The 24,580-nt window shown below is 35.3% G+C and overlaps 1 protein-coding gene across 6 annotated transcripts in view; it reads left to right on the forward strand.

The window, feature by feature from the left end:
• SNCA (synuclein alpha) overlaps nucleotides 1-13,406 on the forward strand; it is a 147,268-nt gene extending 133,862 nt beyond the window's left edge. For 5 of the 6 annotated variants that reach the window (XM_027544073.1, XM_027544069.1, XM_027544071.1 and 2 more), the window contains exons 5-6: nucleotides 10,530-10,613; nucleotides 12,808-13,406. In XM_027544073.1, coding sequence (XP_027399874.1) covers nucleotides 10,530-10,613; nucleotides 12,808-12,840 — 117 coding nt within the window. In that variant the 3' untranslated portion in view covers nucleotides 12,841-13,406. The remainder of the gene's footprint in view (nucleotides 1-10,529; nucleotides 10,614-12,807) is intronic. The other variant, XM_027544070.1, reaches the window with a different exon arrangement.
• The last annotated feature ends 11,174 nt before the right edge of the window (nucleotides 13,407-24,580 follow it).

Below are 24,580 nucleotides of genomic sequence, written 5' to 3' on the forward strand. Positions count from 1 at the left end.
GTTATTTTTTTTCTTTTGTGGTAAAAATGAATAGAAGCTGCATTTCACATCATCAAATATGATTGTTTTAAAAACAAGTCTTTAATATCCATAAAATACAAAATTTCAAGGTTCCTTTTATAGCATTCAATGCATACTTAGGTACAGTTCTAAATGAGTTGAACTATGTTGAGATCTTTCTAAATAACACTCAGTTTTTTAGAGGTAGGTTTATACAACAGTAAATATACAGGTATCTGGGTAAAGTTATAACTAGTGACTCTCTGAAATGTTTCTTGTTATATTTTCTTGGAATAGTTACCAAATATTTCACTATGTTTAAATATATATTAATACTATGGAGTTGAGAAATTTAGAATAATCATATTCAGAAAACATAAAAGCTATTGAAATGAACACATACTTTTAAAAACTTACAAAAATTAAAGATGGAAAATGGGCAGAAAAATTTTTCCTTCTTCCCCTCTAGATTCTTTGGCTGGTCTAATAAATAAATTGACATAAAACATATTGCCAGGAGAAAGACATTTAATTTTGTACATGTGGGATCTCCACAAAGATACAGGATTCAAAGGCAGCCAGGAAATTGAAATTCATACACCATCCTAAGCTAAAGAATAGGGACTATAGCTTCAAAGGGGAGGAAGAGATTCACTGAAAGAGGCAAAGAGCAGATGTTTGATAATCAGATGTTTGCTTTGCCTCTCAGATAAAATAAAATTTATCTGAAAGTTACCTCTGGTTAAAGCTGTCTTTCTGGTACAAGGCCCTATCTAAATCCTTTTTCCCCGCCCCCCACTGTTTCTTCATTTATTTGCCATGAAGTGATGGGACCAGATGCCATGATCTTCGTTTTCTAAATGTTGAGTTTTAAGCCAACTTTTCACTCTCCTCTTTCAGTTTTATTAAGAGGCTCTTTAGTTCTTCAGTTTCTGCCATAAGGGTGGTGTCATCTGCATAGCTGAGGTTATTGATATTTCTCCTGGCAATCTTGATTCCAGGTTGGGCTTCCTCCAGCCCAGCATTTCTCATGATGTACTCTGCATATAAGTTAAATAAGCAGGGTGACAATATACAGCCTTGATGTACTTCTTTCCCTATTGGGAACCAGTCTGTTGTTCCATGTCCAGTTTTATACTGCAGTATAGTAGATTTACAATATTGTGTTAGTTTCAGGTATACTGCAAACTTGTTTAGTTATACATGTATCTATTCTTTTTCAGATGCTTTTCCCATATAGGTTATTACAGAATATTGAGTATAATTCCCTGGGCTATACAGTAGGTCTTTGTTGATTATTTTATCGATAGTGATATGTACATGGTAATCCAAACTCCCAGTTTATCCCTTCCCTCCCACCTTTTCCCATTGGTACCATAGTTTATTTTCGAAGTCTTGTGTCTGTTGCATGGTATGATTGGAAAGTATCAGAGATCAGTACTTGTTATATTTCTTTCCAGGAGTCCTCTTAAAGGTGAAGCACTTTTGCAGGTACACTTTTCCCAAAGCACTAGAGTAAAACACAAGGTGTTTGTTAATCACAAAAGAGAAAAAAGTCATAGTTAAAGATTTGATGCGAATTCATTAGAATGCAGTTGATAAGGAAATTTGATTATTTTTTGTGACATTTTTAGGTAATAACTGGAATTATGACTGAAAATGTTACATATAATGTTTTTAGGAATTGTACACAATTTCTGTAGTACACATTAATAACATATATCTAGAGAAATATAACTTAAAGATTTAGTATTACTTCCTGCCTGACAATGCTTACCATGTAATTTAACATCAAATAAACAATGTTTTACATCCTTTATATATATATATATGAGAGAATAAATCTTTAGAGCTGTTTCAGGGACACTCTTGAAAATGCCAATTATTTCAAGGGCAAAAATATTTCATTTAGAGTATGATATGGGGAATTCAAATAGGATCATAGGTCATTGTGATATATTTAGTTAGCCACATAACCAAAGTGACAACAAAATACTTTGCAGGCAGACACAGAAAGTTATATAGTTGTTAAAAAAAATAGCTCTTTTAATATATAAGACTCAGTTTTCTTAAGTAATCAAATACTTGTAAATATAACATGAAGCACAAGAAATGATTTTGATAAAATATGGAATCTTTGTTCTAGTTGGATTACTTCAAAGGGTGATGAGATCCTTTCACAGTCTTACAGAGGGCACACCAGGAGGCTAAGGAAATCTTGTTGTTTTAACAGATGAAAGAAAATTTTATACAAATATGAATATACTAACTATTATTAAAGCTTATTCTTGAAAAGATTTATAAATTTATTCAATTTTACCCAACTTAACTACACAAGGCAATATTCTCTTTTCTTCTTCCATCCCCATTTTCCTCCTCAACTTTGTACATCCATTTAGTTTCAAAATGAAAAAGCAGAAAATAAGAGAAATAATTGTTACTTTAGGACAAAATTAGTCTTTTTCCCTTAATAAATCATATCTCTATACTTTATACCTTTTCTCAAACACATCTTACCTTCTTGCAGAGTTTTAATTACATACATTAATTATAATTCTTAAGTCTTGGAAATCTTAATATCTAATGAAAACTAAGTAAGAAATTGTGAACTGTCAGACTAATATTCCATAGATTAGCGGTTTTAGGAGTATATTGCATAATTTCTAGAAGCGTACACTTTCTCATAGTACAATTTTTTTTTAATATGGCACAAGACATGTTACTTACAGGTGCAGATATCTTCAATTTCTCTATAAGAAGAAGTGAAAACCAATAATTGATCTTTCTGTCTTTTATCTTATTTGGAAATGACCTCAATGAATTTCCATCATTTAACTCAATATAGCAAAACTCTAAATTACCAAAGAGATTTAGGACATACAGTAAAACATAATTATTTTTGAAAAGTTCACTTAAAATTTGTATCTCTGTTACAATTATTTATTTCACTTGTTTTTAATAACCATGTTTAGAATACTCATAAAATGAGACATTAAAGCAGCAAGCCATCATCTTAGGTTATTTTTCCTTCTGACAAATTCTGTAACAGAGATAATATGAGCTTATTTGACTTTTAGTAAACCTAGGTAGAAAGCTCTGAAGATATTTTAATTAAACTAACAAATTTAAACTAGTTTTTTTTTAACTAGTTTTATTTATCAAAGATTACCACAGACCACATGAACTTGGAAAGCATTTGGATTAGTGTCTTATTTCTGAGGGTTTAAAAATATATAAATTAATAAGTGCATATTTTTCTTTAAGCCAGTTAAAGTCAGTTTTGTTTTGTTTTTTAACAAAGTAATTGTGGCTATACCTTCCAGAGGTAGAAAAATATCACATATGCATAACATACATCTATGCTGCTGCTGCTGCTGCTAAGTCGCTTCAGTCGTGTCCGACCCTGTGCGACCCCATGGACTGCAGCCTACCAGGCTTCTCCGTCCATGGGATTCTCCAGGCAAGACCACTGGAGTGGGTTGCCATTTCCTTCTCCAATGCATGAAAGTGGAAAGTGAAAGTGAAGTCACTCAGTCCTGTCTGACTCTTAGCAACCCCATGGACTGCAGCCTACCAGGCTCTTCCACCCATGGGATTTTCCGGGAACAGTACTGGAGTGGGGTGCCATCGCCTTCTCCCAACATACATCTATAGATGTATATAAATACACAGCCAGAGATCCTATATGTCAGCTTCTAAAAAATGTACAATCTGAGCTGCGAGTTAAGTTTTATTTGGGGGCAGAATGAGTCCTGCAAGTCTGAGAGACAGCACCTCAGATAGCTTTGAGAAACTGCTGTAAAGAAGCAGGGGAATGGTCAGTATATATGTGATTTTGGTAAAGGGAGAGAGACATACAATCAGACACATATTTTTCAGAAGCTTTCTGCTAGTCACAAGGAACAGTCATCACCATGAAATATTTTAGTGCTTTTTCTAGGCATAAGGAGATACAAGAATTGGGCTTAATAAAAATCGGCTCCTGAAAATATCTAAAGACCTGTCCTGCGAGTTTTCCCAGAGCACAGATGCCTCATCTCAGCTCTCCACCCTGAACTCCTTTCAGGGTGTGTTGAAAATCAGCAGCTGCTGCAGCATGTGATTTAATCCTTGTAGAGGTAGATGGCAAGTGCCAATTTGTAGTCAACATATAGCTTCCGTCCCAAAATTGTAGCCAAGAATCAGATACAACAGAACAGAGCTCACTAGTTCATAAGTAACAGCTGAATCCAAATTGTGTGTCTGGAAGGTGGAACAAGTGAAGTTCACCTACTCAAATGGCTAAAGCATTTTACTAATTTTTGTGGAGAAGACTTTAATCTTATGGGAGCTGTGGATTAAATTTTGAGGGAGGGAAAACTTATAGCAGTTTGTATTTTCAAAAACCTTTTCTCCATGCCCCCTTGTTTACTTCTGTCTCAGATGATTGTGGGCTGTGTATTAGTTACCTCCCTGGGGTGTTTACATTTGAAAGATATGGAAGATTTACTTTTTCAAGGGACAAAGAATGCATGATGTCTCCAAGGAGTTTTGGAGTGTGTTTATTATCCAAGGTCTAGAATAATTACTACTTTCCTTCTTTTTAGAACACTTGTCTCAACGTCTTGATCTTTTACAGTGTGTGCAAGCACTTTGAGATCAAAAGGGGAAGTTTGGAGGTTGGTAAAAGATAGGTGTATTTTGCATTGTTTTCTAGAGGTGCATTTCTGGTTTTGTGAAGGTTTATTAGACAAGGACTGTTGATTTTAATTCCTCAAAGAGTTGGGTTGCAGTCTGAGTGATATCAAATGGCTGGTTCACCCATTCAAATACATTATCTTAATTTGCCCCCTTATATCAAGGAGATTTCCAAAGAAGATGGACATCAAAAGATTTCTATGTTCTGGAGTTCAGGGTTTAACGCTATATGTGTTTTAAACTTCTGGATAAAGTTTTTAATGTTTTTCTTTTTTTTTCCCCTGACTGTACAATTCAATCTTCAACCAACTCACCTCAGGAGGAAAAACCTACTATTGCTTCTCTTAGCCCCTGGATACTGGCCTCAACCTGATCCTTTCCCTGATTATTTAGGAGGGCCTGGGCCATCTGTTTCTTCTTTAAGAATGCCCCTTCTCCCCACAGGGAACTTTCTGTTTTCTCTGTTAACTACATTATATCCAAAATAATGTTTATGGTCGGGAGAATACACCTTAGCAGCAAATCAGAGTCCCTGTAAGTGGGACTGAGAGTGTGCAACTAATCTTTTTAATGCCTCTCTAAATCTGTGAAAGTGGAGGTAAAAGGACTTGGTAATTTACTCGAACTACCAGAGTATGGTCCCCCTTTACCTTGGGGGACCAGAATATATTTGCATTGCATAGGAAAGCCTGAAGCCAGCAGAACCCAACCCAATTACAGGCCCCTGGAAAAAGTAGGAGTTGTTGTAAGGAGCAGTGAAGCCAGCCCAAGTGATTGTGCTAAATTCACTTCTTGACTTTCAAGATTTATACAAGTATTCTTTGTACTCTGGGCCTAGTGATCTGGACAGAGTTATTCTCTGCAAATCTTAATAGGAAAGGGAAATTGAAACAGGCAGATGTGGCTGAGCAAGACAAAAAGAATACTTCATTTGTTGTTGTTTTTTAATATAGGGGAAACACAGCAAAACTTGTCTAAAGAGACACCAGCCTGGTGAGAACAATGAATTCACCAGTCTGTGAGACCAGTTTAAACAACAAGCTTATGAAATCTGTGCCTATATTCAACCCTATTATTTTCCTGTTTATGGCAAACCACACAAAAGACAAAAGAAAATAAGAATATTCATAACAAATCTTTACCAGAGTCACTATACCAAAGACAGTGGTTCACACAAATATTTTCTCCTGCTAATCTAAATGTAGAAAAAGAAAGAACTCTCCCTACTCTTGTTTCCACCACATCCTGCAGGCAGAGACCCAGGAAACTGATGTGGTAAGAACTCTTACCTTCTACCAGAGCTTCCAGGATCTCTCAGCTATAGCAGCCATGGAACAAAATATGTCCGGCCAAAGGAGAGCCCCACATTGGGTGCCAGACTATTGGGGAGGACAAATTTTCCTTTCATTCATTATAGGTTCTTTGGTTGGTCTCGTAACTAAATTTTGACATAAGACAGATTAACAGGAGAAATACAAATTTGATTTTATACATATGGAGCCCCACAAAGACATGAAACTCAAAGGCAGTCAGGCAATTGAGGCTTATATACTACCCTGAGCTAAAGAATAGGATAGGGGCCTGAGTTTCAAAGGGGAGGAGGGCAATTCACAGGAAGATGAGAAGAACAGATGTCTGGTAATCAGATGTTTGCCCTGCCATGCAGATGAAGCTTTCAGATTAAAAAAATAATAATAAAGTTATCTCTGGTAAGAGCTCTTTCTGGTACAGGCCTCTAATCCATGCTCTTTTTGGCAGTTATGGAGGAGGTAAAAAGCTACTCCAGAGTCTGCTGGGCCTTGATTGCCTTCACTTCAAGTAATCCACCTGCCAAAGTGTCACATTTTAGTGTATATATCCTGCTTCCCTTCAAATGCAGCCAATCACCACCACATAGACTCCTGTGTCTCATACAGCCTACTCATTTCTGTCCATCCACACCACATAATTTCCAAGCAAATACCCAGATATCTTCTTTGATCTAAAAACTTTTGATTATTTTTTTAATTTAAGGAATTTCTTTAAGTAAAACCCCAATATTACATTTTAAAAATAAACAGTAACTCCTTAATTAAATATCCAAAGCAATGTTGAAATTCTCCCCTCATGGTTGTTTCTCATTTTCTTAAACTAGGATTCCAAATAAGACTGAAATAAGATTCTTAAATTGTAATTTTCTAATGCTCTCTCAAGTCCAGTTTATAGGTTTCCCAAAACTTGTTTTTCTTGCAAAATTTACTTAATTATTTGTCCTGTATCGTTTCCCACAGTCCAAAATTTGCTGATTGCATCCAATGATGTGAACTTGTTTTTCAGTCTCTTATATTTGCTGTAAACTGTCAGTTCTAGTGATATTTAGGTTTCAGTGAAATTCTAATGTTTGGCAAAGATATTTTTATAGGTGTTGATATGTCTGCCATCAGGGCACATGTATGCGGTTCTCTCTCTTCATGTCACATTGGCAAGCCGTTAATGATCCTTTCATAGAAGAAAAGACTGTATCTGTATAAAGAAAACCTGTGGCCAACTATTTGTTTACCCTGGGGTACAGTTTTTACCGGAAAGGCAAGATACATGTTTGATGATTTTCCTGTGACACATTTTTCCTGGTCAATGCTGATTCCAATTCCTTGCTTCCAATTCTGCAGTCCATCTCCTACCTCTGCTGTGCTTTCCTCATACTGCCCCATCCTATTCTGACCCCTGGGTAGCACTTTAATGAATATTTAGAGCCAATAGGCTATGTGTGAAGGATATGGTAGGATGGTGAAAGTATACTGCAGCACAAGACTGGACAGAAAATAGGCAATTGAGCATCATAACCCCTATTTTTAAAGAATTTTGAGTAATTATCTTTTATACTGCCACTTCATCCCCACTATTTCCTTAACCCTCACTAGTTTCTCTCTCTTTTTTTTTTTTTAACACACTAGAGAATTTATCAGTGTTTTGATAAAGGCAATTCTCAGTTGTGTTTTGACTAATACTTTTTGTTCTTTTTTTCCTTCTGGGTAAACTTTTATAGTATGAAGGGTACAACAGGCCCAGAGAACATATAATGCTTGTGAATAAACTTCTTTGATGGATTTCAGCAATCAAGTTATAAGACAATTTTGTTTACAAGAAATACACTGTTAACTGGGTCCTAAATAAACAGTCAAGGCATAGTCAGGGATATGACAGAATTTCCTATTGGTGTTTCTACAATCTGTAGATAAAACATTTTGAATCCCAAAATTCTTTTGGGGAAGTAGTTCAGGATAGTTGTTAAGGGCACAGAGTCTAGAGTCACCTGTGCTAGTTTGAACAAATTACTAAACCTCTTTAAATCCAAATTTTCTTGGGAAGATGTGGTTAAGGATATTCTGCCTCATGGGAGGTCTATGAGCTATTTCTACTTCATGTAATATAATACAGGTAAATATCTTAATGATAGCTTATTAATATTAATGTGTTTTTATTTTAATGAAATCAATAGTCTTATTCTCTAAAGAACAACATTTAAAGTCAGCAGTCAGACTTGTGAAATCAACATATATTCCTTTAGAGAATAACGATCATCTGAAAATATAGGCCTCTTATGCCATGTTAATACTTACTGACCATCATGGTATTTGTTTCACTTGTTTCCACTTTTCCCCATTTATCTAAGTATCTTCATTTCTGCCTCATCACTTGGCCTCTTTAATAGTATATCTATGGTTTCTCAAGCCCTGACCCACAGGTGACATATTTTACTTCAAAAACTGGATATTTGAAGTGTAATTTTAAGGATTAGGTAAATACATGGTCAGAAAAGCATGTACTTTTAAAAATAAGCGATTATTAAATACTTGCAACCTAAGTAAATCATTAAAATTAATAGAGGTAGTTTTTGCTTGAACCCAATACATGATCAGTCTAGCCAAAGAATTCATTACTTGGATGAACTTTGAAAGGTGCAAAAGACACACCCAAGTACACATAGACACACATATCCAATAACATTCACCAGTCTTAGTTGTACAGTTAACACCTTATTTGTGATAGAAAGCAAGTCAGTTCTGCATATTGACTTGTCCAGTCTGTATCAGAATCTTTAAACAAATTAGGTTAGAGAAATAAAGCTCTAAGAGCTTAAAATGACAGTAACAGGAAATTTACCTTACTATTTTCATACTTGACTATCACTAAAAGTTAATCTAAATACTTCTGAGAGGGCTAATGATGTCACTGGCTCTTCCCAATGAAAAAATGGAATTGTTGCCCCATTTTATCACCAAGGCTATTTGGTGCTTAGAGAAAGCTTAAGAAACATGCCCAATATCACGAAAGGTCTGGAATCTTTAGCAGCTAGGATTTGAACTCAAGTGTGATATTACAGTCCTTATATCTAACCACCAATCAGCAGAACTTGTATTCTTGACATTACCTAAGGCAAAACACTGAAAACACCACTTTTACTCCATGTTTAGAAGTATTTTAGGGAAGGTTTATATTACCTTATTTCATTTGTAAACAACTAGGACTTTGTAGATCAATTAAACAGGAGTTGGGCAGAGGAGGATGACCTATAAAATTCTCTGCCCAGCTAATTTAAGAATGGGCTTTAATTTGACCTTTTCTTGCAGTCAGACATTTCCTTATCCCTCTCCCTACCTATCAGTCATTCACATGATGAAGACATGGGGAGATGTTATTTACATCAGACGTGTGCATGCAAAACTGCTTCAGTCATGTCTGACCCTGTGTGACCCTATGGACTGTAGCCTGCCAGGCTCCTCTGTTCATGGGATTCTCTAGGCAAGAATACTCAATTGGATTGCCATGACCTCCTCCAGAGGATCTTCTTGACCTAGGGATCGAACCTGCATCTCTTATGCTCCTGCATTGGCAGGCAGGTTCTTTAGTACCACCTGGGAAGCGCCCCACATCAAGCATAGTTTTAAATAGAAGCCACATTGACTGAAGGACTATTTGATATGTTTGAGTAATTCTATATAGGCTCATGTTGCTTCCTTGATTTTTCAATTTCAATGACTCCTTTATATAATTCCTTTTCTGGAATAAATGCAAAGCAACAAAAGGTACTTAATGAAGAACAATAATAAAACCATGGCCATTTCAGGTTGAATTTGTGATATCCCTTTTCTGACCAAATATTTGATTTTTGTTCCTCCAAATATGTACAGTTTCAATCTTGGAATTTCAGTTTTTTTGTTTCTTTGCCATATTTAGACATAAAGTATAAAATATATAACCATTTATAATATAAAAGTATACATAAGTTAAAAGCTTACAAAAATATATGCATAACTGCCCAACAAATAGTACCCTTAATATTTTGTTGTGCCTTCCTCCAGTCTGTTTCACCTTTGTATCTGAATTCTACCTATTATATCTATAATATATACAATACTTTACATACTGCTAAACATCATAAAAGAGGTTATTTTCATATAACTGATGTCATAGTATAGATGCTTTCATAATTATCTATTGAATGGCTGAATGATAATTTTTCTATCTTTTCATCATCTATTAGAATATTTAGGTTAATAATTTTTTATTCTGTCACTGATCCTATTAAGAACACCTTTGTTTTCTAGCTTTGGACTGTTTTCTGAATGGTAAATTACTTGGCAAAAAAAAAAAATTCATACATTTTTAGGGTAAATAACACATGTAGCCTCAATGTTTTACCAAAGGCACTGTATAATTTAGAATATTAACAGTAATATTAAAGAGTGTCATTTTTTACCACATCCCTGCCATACTGTGTATAAGATTTTTTTCAAAATATGATTGTGATTTTTAGAAGTAAATAACAGTACCTCTTCATAATCTTTGTTTGCTTTTCATTTAAATATTAGGGTGAAGAAGGAGCCTCCCAGGAAGGAATTCTGGAAGATATGCCTGTGGATCCTGACAATGAGGCTTATGAAATGCCTTCTGAGGTAAGAATTTATACACATAAAACTCCAAACAGAAAGCTTAGAAGTTCAAATTGGGTCTAATAATCAGTACCCCAAGTACCTTCAGATCTCCCTTACCTTTGTTCTTAAAGAGAATGACTTACTCTCTAGATGCACAAGTTGGCCAGATCCAGGACGTCTAGCGTGTGGACAACTTGCAAGCTGTGAATCGTTTTTACATTTGTAAAGAGTTATTTTTAAAAAAGGCAGAAGCAGTGACAGAGACCATATGTGCACCACATAGCCTAAAATATTTTCAGCCTGGCCCTTTACAGAAAGAGTTTGCTGATCCCTACATTAAAGAATTATTTTACTAGAAACGTTACCTTCTAAAACAAATCCCAAAATGGGAAGTTAGAGAAATCAACTAAATACCAAGAGAACGTAATTATTATTGACCATACATTTCCAGCTGGATGTGTGCATAATAAAAGTAAATCAAAATTATAGAGTAGAAATATGATAAATGCATGGTTTTTAATAATGGATATATTTCAGTCTATCATTCTAAACAGCATAAAGTTTCTTCAATAGAAAATGTTTCAGAAGGGAAATTAGAAAATACCTTTAGATGAATGACTGACTCAGGAATAAATAGAAAATCTGAATAGATTTCTAACAAAAATATTGAATGATTAAAAAAATAAAAACCTAGCCATGAAGAGAATTCCAGGACTAGATAGATGGCTTCACTGGTAAATTTTGCCAAACATTTAAAAAAATATCAACTAATTACAATTAATGTCAATTAACTTATCAAAAAAGTAGAAGAGGCAGCACTAATTCTGTGAGAACAATATTACCTTGATATCAAAATGAGACATCACCATTAAAACCTGAGTTAAAGTGTGTTATAGTAGGGTTGTTCTTCTTCATGGCATTTTTTAAAGTATATTGATAATCTCTCACCTGTAGAAACAGACTAAATTGTTTATTTTCCTAATTTTACCAATATTCTGGGTTTTTTTTAATACTGGATTGGCCAAAAAGTTCATTTGGGATTTTTCTGTATGATCTTATGGAAAATCCCAAACAAACTTTTTGGGCTCCCAATGCATGGCACAGTGCTAAACACTATAGAGAATAAGAGAGTATTTGCTAGTATAAGAACACAAGGAGTTTACACTTTAGTATGTTTGATAAAAAAAAAAAAATACAAATGTATCCCTTCATTTATTTATCATGGTACCCTTGACAAACATTACTGCCTTTTATGCACGAGGTATCACAGGGGCAAAAATATACACCATGCACAAAGTTAGTATTTTACAAGATTTTTTTTTAGCTCAATCAGGGTAAGTTTTATAGAAGAGGTGGGTGGGAAGGGGTGGGGGATGTGACAGGTCAAAATGAAGGAAGGACATTCTAGCACAGGAAAATCTCCAAGGCACACATGCCTGGGAATCCAGGTGGAATCCAGGTGGATATGTCTGAGGCAAAGTGAGTAATTAAATGTGATTCAAGCTCTGAGAATAGTGACAGATGAAGGCTGCAGAGATTGGTCCAAGATGACTTGGGAACTACTAGAAGAACCTAGCCACTTAAGTTTGTACTTTATTCAGAAAGCAGCTTGAGTATTGAAAACATGTTTGTTTTTAAGCAGGATTCTGATATTATTAGAGTTGTTCTTTAGGAGGACTAATTTGGCCTCTTTGGTTAAGACCACTAGTATTTTTATTGTACATGTTATTCAAATATTGGAGGGGAAAGGAGGAGCTTTGAAATAGGAATAATTAAAGCTGCAGATGAAGATGAAATTTTCAATTGGGAAAGTAAAAGGAGGGAAAATGTGACTTGTCTTTAAGTGTCTTAATTTCTTTCTGAAAAATTACCTGATTTGGTTCTCACACTTTAATTGAAGAAAATGAGAGTCAGATTAAGACAGACTAGCTACTTTGTCCTACAGGAGCAGGTCACAGATTGTTAAACAGCACATCTGGAAGTAGAATTCGGATATCTGACTACCACCCTAATTAATTCACTTTTTTATTTGACAGGCAGATGAAACTATTAAAAAGAAAATTGTACTGGATGTAGGAGAATAGTTCTAGAACTGTAGGACTATATCCTTTTTTCAAAATGGCAAGCCATGTCCTGTCCCATTTTCCCTGAAGCCCTTGGTTACTGGTCACTTATACTCAACTTCATGTTGCCTTTCTGATTTTCCTTATACTAGGAAGGGTATCAGGACTACGAACCCGAAGCCTAAGAGAAATCTTTGCTCCCAATTTCCTGAGACCTGCTGACAGATGTTCCACCCTGTATAAGTGCTCGGTTCCAACATGCCCAGTCATGACATTTTTCTCAAAGTTTTCACAGTGTGTTTTGAAGTCTTCCATCAGCAGTGATTGGATTATCTGTACCTGCCCCACCAACTCAGCATTTCAGTGCTTCCCTCTCACTGAATAAATGGTAGCAGGGTCTTTGTGTGCTGTGGATATTGTGGCTTCAAATATAAAATGTTAAAACAAATTAAAAACACCTAAGTGACTACCACTTATTTCTAAATCTTCACTATTTTTTTGTTGCTGTTGAAAAATTGTGAGTGATTTACTATCATAGATTATAAGATTCTATGGTGTCTTTTAATGATTCTAAAGAATAATGATGTATTGTGAAATTTGTTAATATATATAATAAATATGTGAGCATGAAACTATGCACCTATAAATATTAACTATAAAATTTTACTGTTTTGTGGTATGTTTTATTAACTTGTGTTTGTATATAAATGGTGAAAATTAAAATAAAATGTATCTCATTACAAAAATTTCATCCCCTCTCACTTTAATGATAAAACCATGCTTATAAACAACATGAAACGAGAAGTAACGCAACTAAAAGTTCTTAACAGTCATGTGAAGGAGGAGGAATTTTAGAGGTGTTTAAAAAAGAAGAGGTGAAATATTAACCCTTTACTGAGGAAATTTCCTGAAGCAACACTGTCCAAAGTTTGTTTTGATATGCACTAGTACCTTAAGAGGCTATACTAAAAAAGTGGGTTCCCCTCCTACACTGTTGGTGGGGATGTAAGCTGGTGCAGCCACTATGGAAAACAGTATGGAGATTCTTCAGAAAAACAAAAATAGAATTATCATATAAGCCAGCAATTGCACTCCTGGACATATATCCAGACCAAACTATAATTCTAAAAGATACATACACCCCTATATTCATAGCAACCGTTCACAATAGCCAAAACATGGAAACAGCCTAAATGTTCATTGACGAGAGATGAGGATGTGGCACATATGCATAATGAAATACTACTCAGCCAAAAAAAGAATGAAATAATGCCATTTGCAACAACATAGATGGACCTAGAGATTATCATACTAAGTGAAGTAAGTCAGAGAAAGACAAATGCGGTATGATATCAGCCATATGTGGAATCTAAAATATGACACAAAGGAAACTACTGTTATCTATGCAACAGACTAACGTGTTCATATGTAGAGAACAGTCTTATGGTTGCCAGGGGGAGGGTAGGATCGGGAGTCTGGGGTTATCAGATACAAGCTAGTATTTATAGAATGGATAAACAATATCCTACTGTATAGCACAGGGAACTATATTCAGTGTCCCAGGATAAACCATAATGGAAAAGAATACACACACACACACCTGAATCACTTTGCTGTACAGCAGAAACCAACATATTGTAAATCAACTATATACTTCAATAAATAAATAAAAACAAAAACTGAGTTCTATAGAATAGTGAAGTATAAGATAATTTTGATGATGTCTTCTTTGGATACTCATAAGGCATATTAGCACATTAAAGGCTCTGAGAGAACTTAACTTTAACCTAGCATTTTCTTTAAAAAAAAAAAAAAATGCTTTTCCTTTTAGGAAATACCTTTTAAACATCTCTGGGAACTACCAAAGAATTGCCTTAAGATCTCTAGATTTATGAAAATTTCCTGCATGCCTTTGAATTCTGCTAAACATATGAATTCCAGGATATATCTCTAAAAAAGTTTATTTCCTTATTTTTTTTTAATTAGGGAAGATCTGTTAACTCCACATGAGTACTGACAATAAATTTGCATGTCAAAAGACCTATACAAATCAATCTTTTGATTTATCTTTTTAATTATTCAGGAGAAAAATAGCATAGTCCTTTTAAAAAGTCACCAGTAGAAAATAGAATTTTAAGGAACAATTCTAGAAGTGCTAGGCAGCTTATATGCAATCATGAGTAATTTGATGTATATTAGGCATTGGCAAGGAAGCAAGTTAGGATGAATATAATGATTATAAGCCTGATCACCACAGAAACTTTCCTTTTTGCATAACTGGAAACAGACTAGAGAGAATGTTAAACTGCTGTAACTGGAAAAAAGTGGTAACTCTTGTTTTATTAGATACATTAATGAAGAAACCACATGGAAAATGAGATCTTTTTGTACAAGAAGCCTTCTATTCTAGCACTAATATGTGCCTAGAAAATACCATGGGAAGACATACACCAGAAGTGGTTATTTTGAACAAAGCACTTAAAAAGTAGTGCAAGGCACATAAGCCTTGTCAGGAATCTTGTCTCATAGCCACTCCTGAGACAACTGCCTGACAAGTGGCCTGATGGTTAGCTTGCTTTCAGGTTTATTTTGCAGAACTCATGCCCCCAAATTTGAGTTATTTAGCCTCATATGCTCCATGCACTTTAGCAAAACAGGTTAGGATGGGCTTTGGCCACAATTGGCAGTACAACAATCGAATATGTGGTTTGAACATTCCAAGTCAGATCTTTTTCAAAAGCTCCCCACCAGCATGAGATATTAATATTCCCTATCCTGGCTCATCCAGTGGGTAACTATTGGATCAGCACTCATGGCATGCATACACAGACACATACACACACTTCAAGGACAATCATAGTGCTTCCCACATCCATATTGAGGAAGAAAAATTCGAACTGAAAACTTGACAGACTCCTTGTCTACTGCATGTCTTTTTATCTGGCATGAATTCATCCTACTGTGTTCTGTCTTGGGAAAGAGTACAACCAGGCTGGTACCTCCCTGTTTGCTCTGTCCCTGGAATTTGAATTGGAGATACTTGTTTAATTACCATATATCAAATATAGATGTGATTGATCAATAGTAACTTGATTTATTCTCAAAACAGCTCTAAGTTCCATTCCTGTCCTCACTATATATGAGCAAACAGGAGTACCTGCAGGCTAAGTAACGTTCTCATAGCCACAGAGCTGGGAAATGGCCAAAGCAGAAGTCCAATCAATATGGGGCCAGTGCCACACCGTTTCTCAGAGTGAGGACACACAAGTATGTCAGTATCTCACTGAAGTCCAGAGAATGGGGTAGTAGCCTTGCTTTTCTACATATAATTATTACTATATTGCTAGTCTTCTTCAGGTGTCTATGTCTAAAATAAGTGATACTCATACATATGGAGATTTATTTCTAATTCTAGGAAAATTAGCTCCTAATACCCTGATCAATCTTTCCTTATAACTAAATTATGCAGATCATGTCATTAAAACTAAGTTATTTATTTTCAGTAGAAGAGAAAAATATTAACATAGTAACAGTAGATTATAGTAAGGCAGGTTTTTTCATCTTCCTATTGCATCATGGGTACTTAGCTTCTATCAAATGGCTAAAGTACATATATAAAGTATAAATAAAATGTTTTCAATTATACATATTTATTAATGGATGAATTTATAAATGAACAAATGAAAGTACGTGAATTAATAACATATTTTCAAATTATATAAGCCTTGATTTTCTAAGTGTATTTTGTGATATAGTAATGCTATATTTTATTCTTTGAGTAAGATAACTTTCAAAAATCAAAATGCAATAGAATAGCTATAATACCAAAACTATTTCTAAATTTTATTTTAGCTTCAGTGTCTCCCATTTAATTATCTAAGATTTTCTTTTATGTTTCTTTTCTACTGCCTTTGATTATTTTAAAGCCAGTGGCACAGATGGCATATTGGAAGCAGTTAAAAAACATTCCTTCAAAAAGTCTAGTTTGAGCCTCTAGTAGGTTTTGCTGATAGAATATACTTCTAAAATCAGATAGGATTGCATAGGGATTTTGAAAGTTGATCCTGCAAATACAGTTAATATTCTTGAGTAGCTCTTTTTATGAACCTTATGAAAATGTATCCTCAGATTCCCTTAAAGGTCAGTGACCAAAAATCCCCACTGTTTCTATGGCAACACAGCAAGATATGGTGCCTTGGAAATGTGCTGCATTTTAATTAGGTTCCTCTAGGGTTTCCTAACTGCCTTTTGCAGGTGAACTAAATACCAGGTTGCTTTATGTCTTGCAGTGAGATGAAAGCTAGACCATCTGTAAATGTCAAAGCAAAGCTGGGCTCCAGTAAAGTCAAACCTAAACAAATATAGTGGCAAGTCTGTGTGTTTAATTTAGAAAAGAATACAATATTCTTTACCGAAAATAATCAGGAGTGCTTGCTTAATTAGCTTGGGAGCAGTAGTGGTGAGGATGCTGGATTCGAAAACTAGACTATGCAGGTTTAACTCCCAGGTATGTTATTTACTACCTGTGTTACTTTGCACAAGTTACGTAGCTCTTGATGTTTCTGTTTTATTGTCTGTAAAAATGCAGAAGACAGTAATAGTACCTCAAAGCAGTGTTGTGTGGATTACATGAGTTGATATAAGTAGAATGCTGAGGACCATGACTTACCTATGATAAGTGATCAACGAATCAGTGATGCTACTCGTAGTAGTAGTACAAGTGGTGGTGGTGGAGTGGTGGTGGTAGTAGTAGGGGACACTATTTTTAAAGGTAAATAAGAAATAAATATTTTTAAATGTTTAGCTATATTCCTAATATATATCCTAATATAAAAGTTATAATAGCCAACACAATCTTGAAAAAGAACTTGAAATAACTTGAAAATAAGCTGGAGGCACCATACTCCTTGACTGTAATGGTCAGAACAATATGGTACTGGTATAAAAACAGATAGCTCAATGAAATAGAATAGAGATCCCTAAAATAAATCTCTGCATATAAGGTCAGTTAATCTACAACAAAGAAGCCAGGAATGTACAATGGTGAAAGGACAGTCTCTTCAATTAATGATGTTGGAAAAACTGGACAGACACATGGAGAAGAATGAAACTGGACTACAATCTTACACTGTAAACCAAAACTAACTCAAAATGGTTGAAAGACTTGAATGTGAGACCTGAAACCATAAAATTCCTAGAATAAAAAGCATGAGCAGTAAGGTCTTGACATCAGTCTTGGCAATTATATTTTGGATTTGAAAGAAAATAATAAAAGTAATAAAAGCAAGGAAAAAAAAAGTGGGACCATATCAAAATAAAAAGCTGCAAGCAAAGGAAATCATCAACTAAATGAAAAAGCAACCTACTGAACTGGAGAAAACATTTGCAAATCATATATCTGTTAAGAGGTTAATATGGTCCAAAATATACAAAGACACACAGAGCTCAATAGCAAATAATTCAAATAAAAAATCGGCAGGAAATCCGAACAGGCATTTTTCCAAAGAAGACATAAAGATGGCCAACATGGTTATGAAAAGGTGAATCATCACTAATAATCAGGGAAATGTACATCAAAATCACCAGGATATCACCTCACACTTGGAATGGCTATTGTCAAAAAGACAAGAGGTTGAGACTTCCCTGGTGGTCCAGTGGTTCGAAATTCACCTTGCAATACAGAGGACACAGGTTTGATCCCTGGTCAGGGAATTAAGATCCTAAATGCTGCAAAGCAACCAAGCCCGTGTGCCATAACTAAAGAGTCTATGCACTGCAGTGAAGATCCTGTATGTTGCAACTAAGACCCAACACAACCAAATAAAATAAGGAGTATTAAAACATAAGTTCTCATCACAACAAAAAATATGGTGGTAATGGATGTTAAGACTTATTATGATCATTTCAAAACATACACAAATATTTATCCTTATATTGTACACCTGAAAATAATGTAATGCTATGTGTCAATTATATCTCAATAAATAAAACAGTGATCAAGATTAGGATGATGGTAGAGTCATGGCTGGACACAGAGCCATCTGGAGACTTGAGCAGAGACTATTTACTAAGAGTTACAGGAGGATTTTAATGGTTGAATAACCAGTATGGATATTTGTAGAATATCACTTAGCATCAAAGAAAGTTGAGAAATCATAACTTACTAAGACATAAATATGTACCAAATCCAAACATTGCATTCATGGAACACATCAGTCTTTAGACACAGCTATACTCATCAAGTCATACATCTTCAAATTCAAGTGATATGTTTTTTATATGTATATGTATAATCATATATTCAGTAATTTTGGTTCTGGTCACAGGAAAAAAAAGACAAGTATATGTATGTATGTGTGTGTGTGTGTGTGTGTGTGTATATATAGAGAGAGAGAGTTCCATATATATATATATAGGGTTCCCTGATATCTCAGTTGGTAAAGAACCACCTGAAATGTAGGAGACCCCAGTTCAATTCCTGGGTAGAAAAGATCCACTGGAGAAGTGATAGCCTACCCACTCCAGTATTCTTGGGCTTCCCTTATAGCTCAGCTGGTAAAGAATCTGCCTGCAATGTAGGAGACCTGGGTTTGATCCCTGGGTGGGAAGATCCCCTGGAGAAGGCAAAAGCTACCTACTCCAGTATTCTGGCCTGGAGAATTCCATGGACTGTATAGTCCGTGGGTTCACAAAGAGTTGGACACAACTGAGCAAGTTTCACTTCACTTCTTTATGTATAAATATATATATATATATATATATATATATATATATATATATATATGGTCTAAAATAGATTTTGTACTAACCACAAAGTGAAAGGAGAAAAACAGGCACTTGAATTTCCATTCATTTCACAAATCTCATTCATTTCCCATTATCTTTCCCAATACTACTCTCATTTTTTACCCCAAAGGAGGCAACATTTTACACAAAACTGTTTGCATTACACAAAATGCAACAGAAATGCCAGTAGTCACAAAGGAAAATATTGTTTCCTCTTTAGTGAGTCCCTAGGATCACTGCCAAAAAAGCAAGTGAGCTGGTAAGATGCTTGCCAGGATCCTGTGCTACATGAACTATCTGAAACAGATTATTCTGGGAACTAAGTTAGAGTGGCAGAAAATTATCATCCAATACTACAGTTTTTGACAGTGATCAATTCTTGGGGTAAAAATAACCAAAGACTAAATCCAGATAGATGAACATCTAGCACATATTATTTGTCATATAAGGCCTCACCCAGATCTTTATAGCAATGATCAAGGCAAGTCTTGAGAAGCTGCTAAGCAATTGGAGTTCTGCAGGACACACTCCTGCTGTTGAAAATGGACTGCCATGTTGAATGATGAGAAATCTGGCATGCCTTCTTGACATGCTTCCCCAGCAATCAGCTGTGAGCTCGCCTAGCAACCTGTACTACGCTTTTAGTTAGGCCATCTGCCAGAGAATGGTGAGCAAAAGGGTAAAACTAAGACAAAAACCTTTTTCACAATTTTCTTCATGTCCTCTAAACCAAAAATAAAAGCATGTTTTAAAACATTTGTATATTATATATGGTTAATAACCGATACTGAGTTCTGAATATGAGAGCAATGTTTGGAGATGAAATATTGTTGAACATTGATGTCATTCTGAAAAAGATTCTAGTCCAACTCAAAGCTATGTCAGTCATGTTTAAGAACAGCTCTGCAAATCAATATCGAGGAGTTTTGCTCTCACTGTTTTGTCACTGTCCTATGTAGTTCCAGGCCATTAGACACAGCTTTTAGTCATTGTTTTCATGCCAAAAATTCCTGGATGCACTAGGAACAGGTTGCTCAAAGTAATTCTTTTTGGAGTAACAATAATTTCCACTAATAGTCACCTTCCTATAGATGATAATTCATATTGACAGTCTGTAATTGACTTGAATTCTTAGAGCAATTTCTTTACAGATAAACCTATCCATCCCTATTGCCACACACACCCATCACTAGCTTAAAATAAACCAATCTTGTAATCTTGCATATTTAACTATGGAATGCATTCAGCATGAAGTTGTTCACATTTTAATCTTTACCACTTAATATCTGTATAATGTTTCTGATTTCTGAATGCATTTTTTGTTCTTATCCAATCTACATAAGAAATATTCAGACCTGATTTACAGTAATAATGAACAAGCCAAAAAACCACTCTGCACTGTAAAATAAATCTGAAATGTTTTAAAATGTGAGACCTCATTTATAGAGAGTGGAGAAAAATGTCTTCAGAATATGGTGTGGAACAATACATTTAAACCCTAGAAATCTAAGTTTCTTAATAACCAAAATCTGAACGGGAAACACAGACTGTATAATTTTCAATGTCTTCAGGAAGAAGATACTTTGTTATTGCTGTTGTTTCTGGTTATTTTCATTGTTATAATTTTGCAGAGAGGCAGAAGAACCATTTTTCTTCTATTTTTATGTCTAGTAGAAACGTATGACCAAACAGCTCTTTTAAAAACATAACACAGTCAAATGGAATCCTTCTAAATCATAACTCCCCATAGTCAAGGCCATTCATAATCAGGTTCTTTCTTAAGAAAGAAAGAAGTCCCAGACCATCCTAAGGATGGGTGGCTGGGCAAATTGCACTGACTTCCTCCTTATTGCAGGCCCACATTATGTCCAGAATAGATGGAGATGGATGTTCTGACTTGCCGCTTCTTCTAGGTGTCTAGAAGCTCTAACCAGAAGTCCCAGTTGCTGTCCACCGAGCAATAGAATTAAAAGCATTTCTTTTCCTTAAGGAAAAGACACGATGGAGTGATTGGCACAAATTGTGAAGGTACCTCACAACATTTAGTTAGGGAGGCTTGGATGCTTTGTAGTACAGAACATATTGGGATAAAAAATACTCTGAAATTTACTCATCTGTGGGAAGAAGGAAATACTGGGGTAAACTTTAGATATACAGGTAATAGGGGAAAAAATCCCCGAAATGATAACCCACTAACAGTCCAGAAAGAAATGGCCAGGGGCATGTGGGTGAGATGTGGCTCTAGGGACAGAGGAACCAGTACTCTTCATCCAGGCAGCATCAGGGAATCCTGACAGCACAGCAACGTGGTTTCCATCAAAGCCAGGGGTTACCATTGAGATTCTGGAGTCCCCTGTGAGTTGGCAAGACCAAGGTCAGGCTCCAGACCAAAAAGGTGAGTACTGAAGAGAATAAAAATAAACCACTTAAAATGCCTTATCACTATATCCATTGGGTAGCCCAAAATGTCTACTTTAACTCATGGCATTTGGCAAAATAATCAAGCTTTTATTGTAATCTTGACACTTCAAGAAATTTAGAATTTTAAAGAAAGATTATGCTGAGAATTTTGTTCTAAACCAAGTGATTTCATACATATCTTGGGCAGAGGTGAAACAAAAATATAAAAAAGGTGTATTTTCATGTATTTGGGCCTCACAATCTCTGAGATACAATATTCACCTTGTAGAAGTTCACTGTTTTATTTCAGGGAAAAAAAAGCCTCCTAACATATGAATTCCAAGAATCTGATTGATTGACATCATGCTTTAGGAAAATCCTCAAAGCACACATTTGTAAAAGGCCAAATTTCCTAGGTGTATTCTTGACTGAATTTATGTTGCCTGTGGTTATCTAGTTAAGTTTTCTTTTTGGTGGATGCTTTCATTCTGTTAAGTTCAGACAGAAGCTGAGAGTGGGATTGCTATAGTGAATTTCCCCCCCAAGTAAAGCAATAATAATTCAAGACAGTCTAGATTGCGAAAAGGTAGGAAAAAAAAAAATAGGAGTGAGGCAAAGTCAAGATTTAGGATCTGATGCAAATGTAGGAAGACTAAACAACCTTAGCAGTTCTGTATATCAGAGTCTAGAAAACAAATTCGTGGCCACAGCTCTTACAAAAGAGTGATCCTGGGGAGTGATCCTCCCCAGTCAACCCTTCCCAGGGGTAAACTAACAGAAAAAAGCTGCCTGATAGCCTAGAACTTTCTGAGCATTAGACCATCACTTTATAATTGTCCAATGCCTTCATTTTATAAATAAGCAAACACCTAAGATTGTATGATCTTGTCATCTTGGCTAGATTAAAATAGACTTTCAACCAATAACACTTAATTGCTGCAAAAACTATTCCAAGCAAATTCACCTGAACTCATGGCAATATTCTAGTATATGTCTCTAGAAGGGATAAAAGTTATTAACAGTAAAATCCAACATAGCCTGGAAGCATAATCATGCTTCCAATCCTTGAAAGTTCTCATATACAACAGACTTAGGATTCATTATCTTTCTCCAAACCACTATATCCACTCTTAACCTAATAACTTCTTTATTGCTTGTTGGCAAATGAATATATAATTCTTAAGTAATTAATTTAAGTATAATAAATTTACATACAAGTGTCCAAGAAAATAAAACACAAAATTAAATGTCTAAATTTTAAGCACAAAAAATAGGAACTTAGTATTTAAGAATGACCCATATACCCACACAAATATAATTTAATAAAGTTCCTTACTGAACACGTTCTTGAACTTTCATAGTACAGTTTCAGGTAGAAACTTGCTCAGAGTAAATATTTGAATGAATAACTCAATCTATTAGATGTCATTTCTAAATATCAAATATCTTTCACTGGATGTATTAAGAGTAAGATGGAAAGAAACTCATTTGTACAATTGCTAAAAATAAACTCATGACTAGAACTTGTTATACAATTCAGGTGTATGTGTGCGTGCTCAGTTGCTTCAGTCATGTCTGACTCTTTGCAAACCTATGGACCATAACCCACCAGGCTCCTCATTCCATGGAATTCTCCAGGCAAGAATACTGGAGTGGGTTGCCATTTCCTCCTCCAGGGGGTCTTCCTGACCCAGGGATCAAACCTGCATCCCCTGCCACTCCTGCACTGCAGGTTGATTCTTAACCACTGAGCCACCAGGGAATCCCTTCAGGTGTATAACTAATATAAGTATAGCATAGATAACATCTTTTAAGTGCCTACCATCAAGTAAGTGACATTTATTTTTGAAATGATAATTCTGTGTTCTTTAAACCACAATCAAGTTGACTTCATCCTTTAAATAAACTCTAAACCACTGAAAACAAAGGAGGGAGTGCTAATCTTTAGGGAATATGCTACTGGATATGCCCAATATGCTACTGGAGAAGAGTGGAGAAATAGCTCTAGAAAGAATGAAGAGGCTGAGCCAAAGTGAAAACAATGCCCAAGTGTGTATGTGACTGGTGATGGAAGTAAAGTCTGATGCTGTAAAGAACAACATTACAATATTGCACATGAACCTGGAATGTTAGGTCTATGATCAAGGTAAATTGGAAGAGGTCAAACAGGAGATGGCAAGAGTGAACATCAACATTTTATGAATGAGTGAACTAAAATGGACCGGAATGGGAGAATTTAATTCAGATGACCATTATGTCTACTACTGTGGGCAAGAATCCCTTAGAAGAATTAGCCCTCATCATCAACAAAAGAGTCCAAAATGCAGTACTTGGGTGCAGTCTCAAAAAACGACAGAAACATCTCTGTTCATTTCCAAGGCAAACCATTCAATATCACAGTAATCCAAGTCTATGCCCCAAACACTAATGCCAAAGAAGCTGAAGTTCAATGGCTCTATGAAGACCTACAAGACCTTTCAGAACTAACACCAAAAAAAAAAAAAAAAAAAGATGTCCTTTTCATCATAGCGGACTGAGATGCAAAAGTAGGAAGTCAAGAGATACCTGGAGTAACAGGCAAGTTTGGCCTTGGAGTACAAAACGAAATAGGTCAAAGGCTAACAGAGTTTTGCTGAGAGAATGCACTGGTCATAGCAAACACCTCTTCCAAACACAAGAGACTACTCTACACATGGATACCACCAGATGGCCAATACCAAAATCATATTGATTATATTC

Source organism: Bos indicus x Bos taurus, chromosome 6, assembly GCF_003369695.1.
Source record: "Bos indicus x Bos taurus breed Angus x Brahman F1 hybrid chromosome 6, Bos_hybrid_MaternalHap_v2.0, whole genome shotgun sequence".
Classification (NCBI taxonomy): domain Eukaryota; kingdom Metazoa; phylum Chordata; class Mammalia; order Artiodactyla; family Bovidae; genus Bos; species Bos indicus x Bos taurus.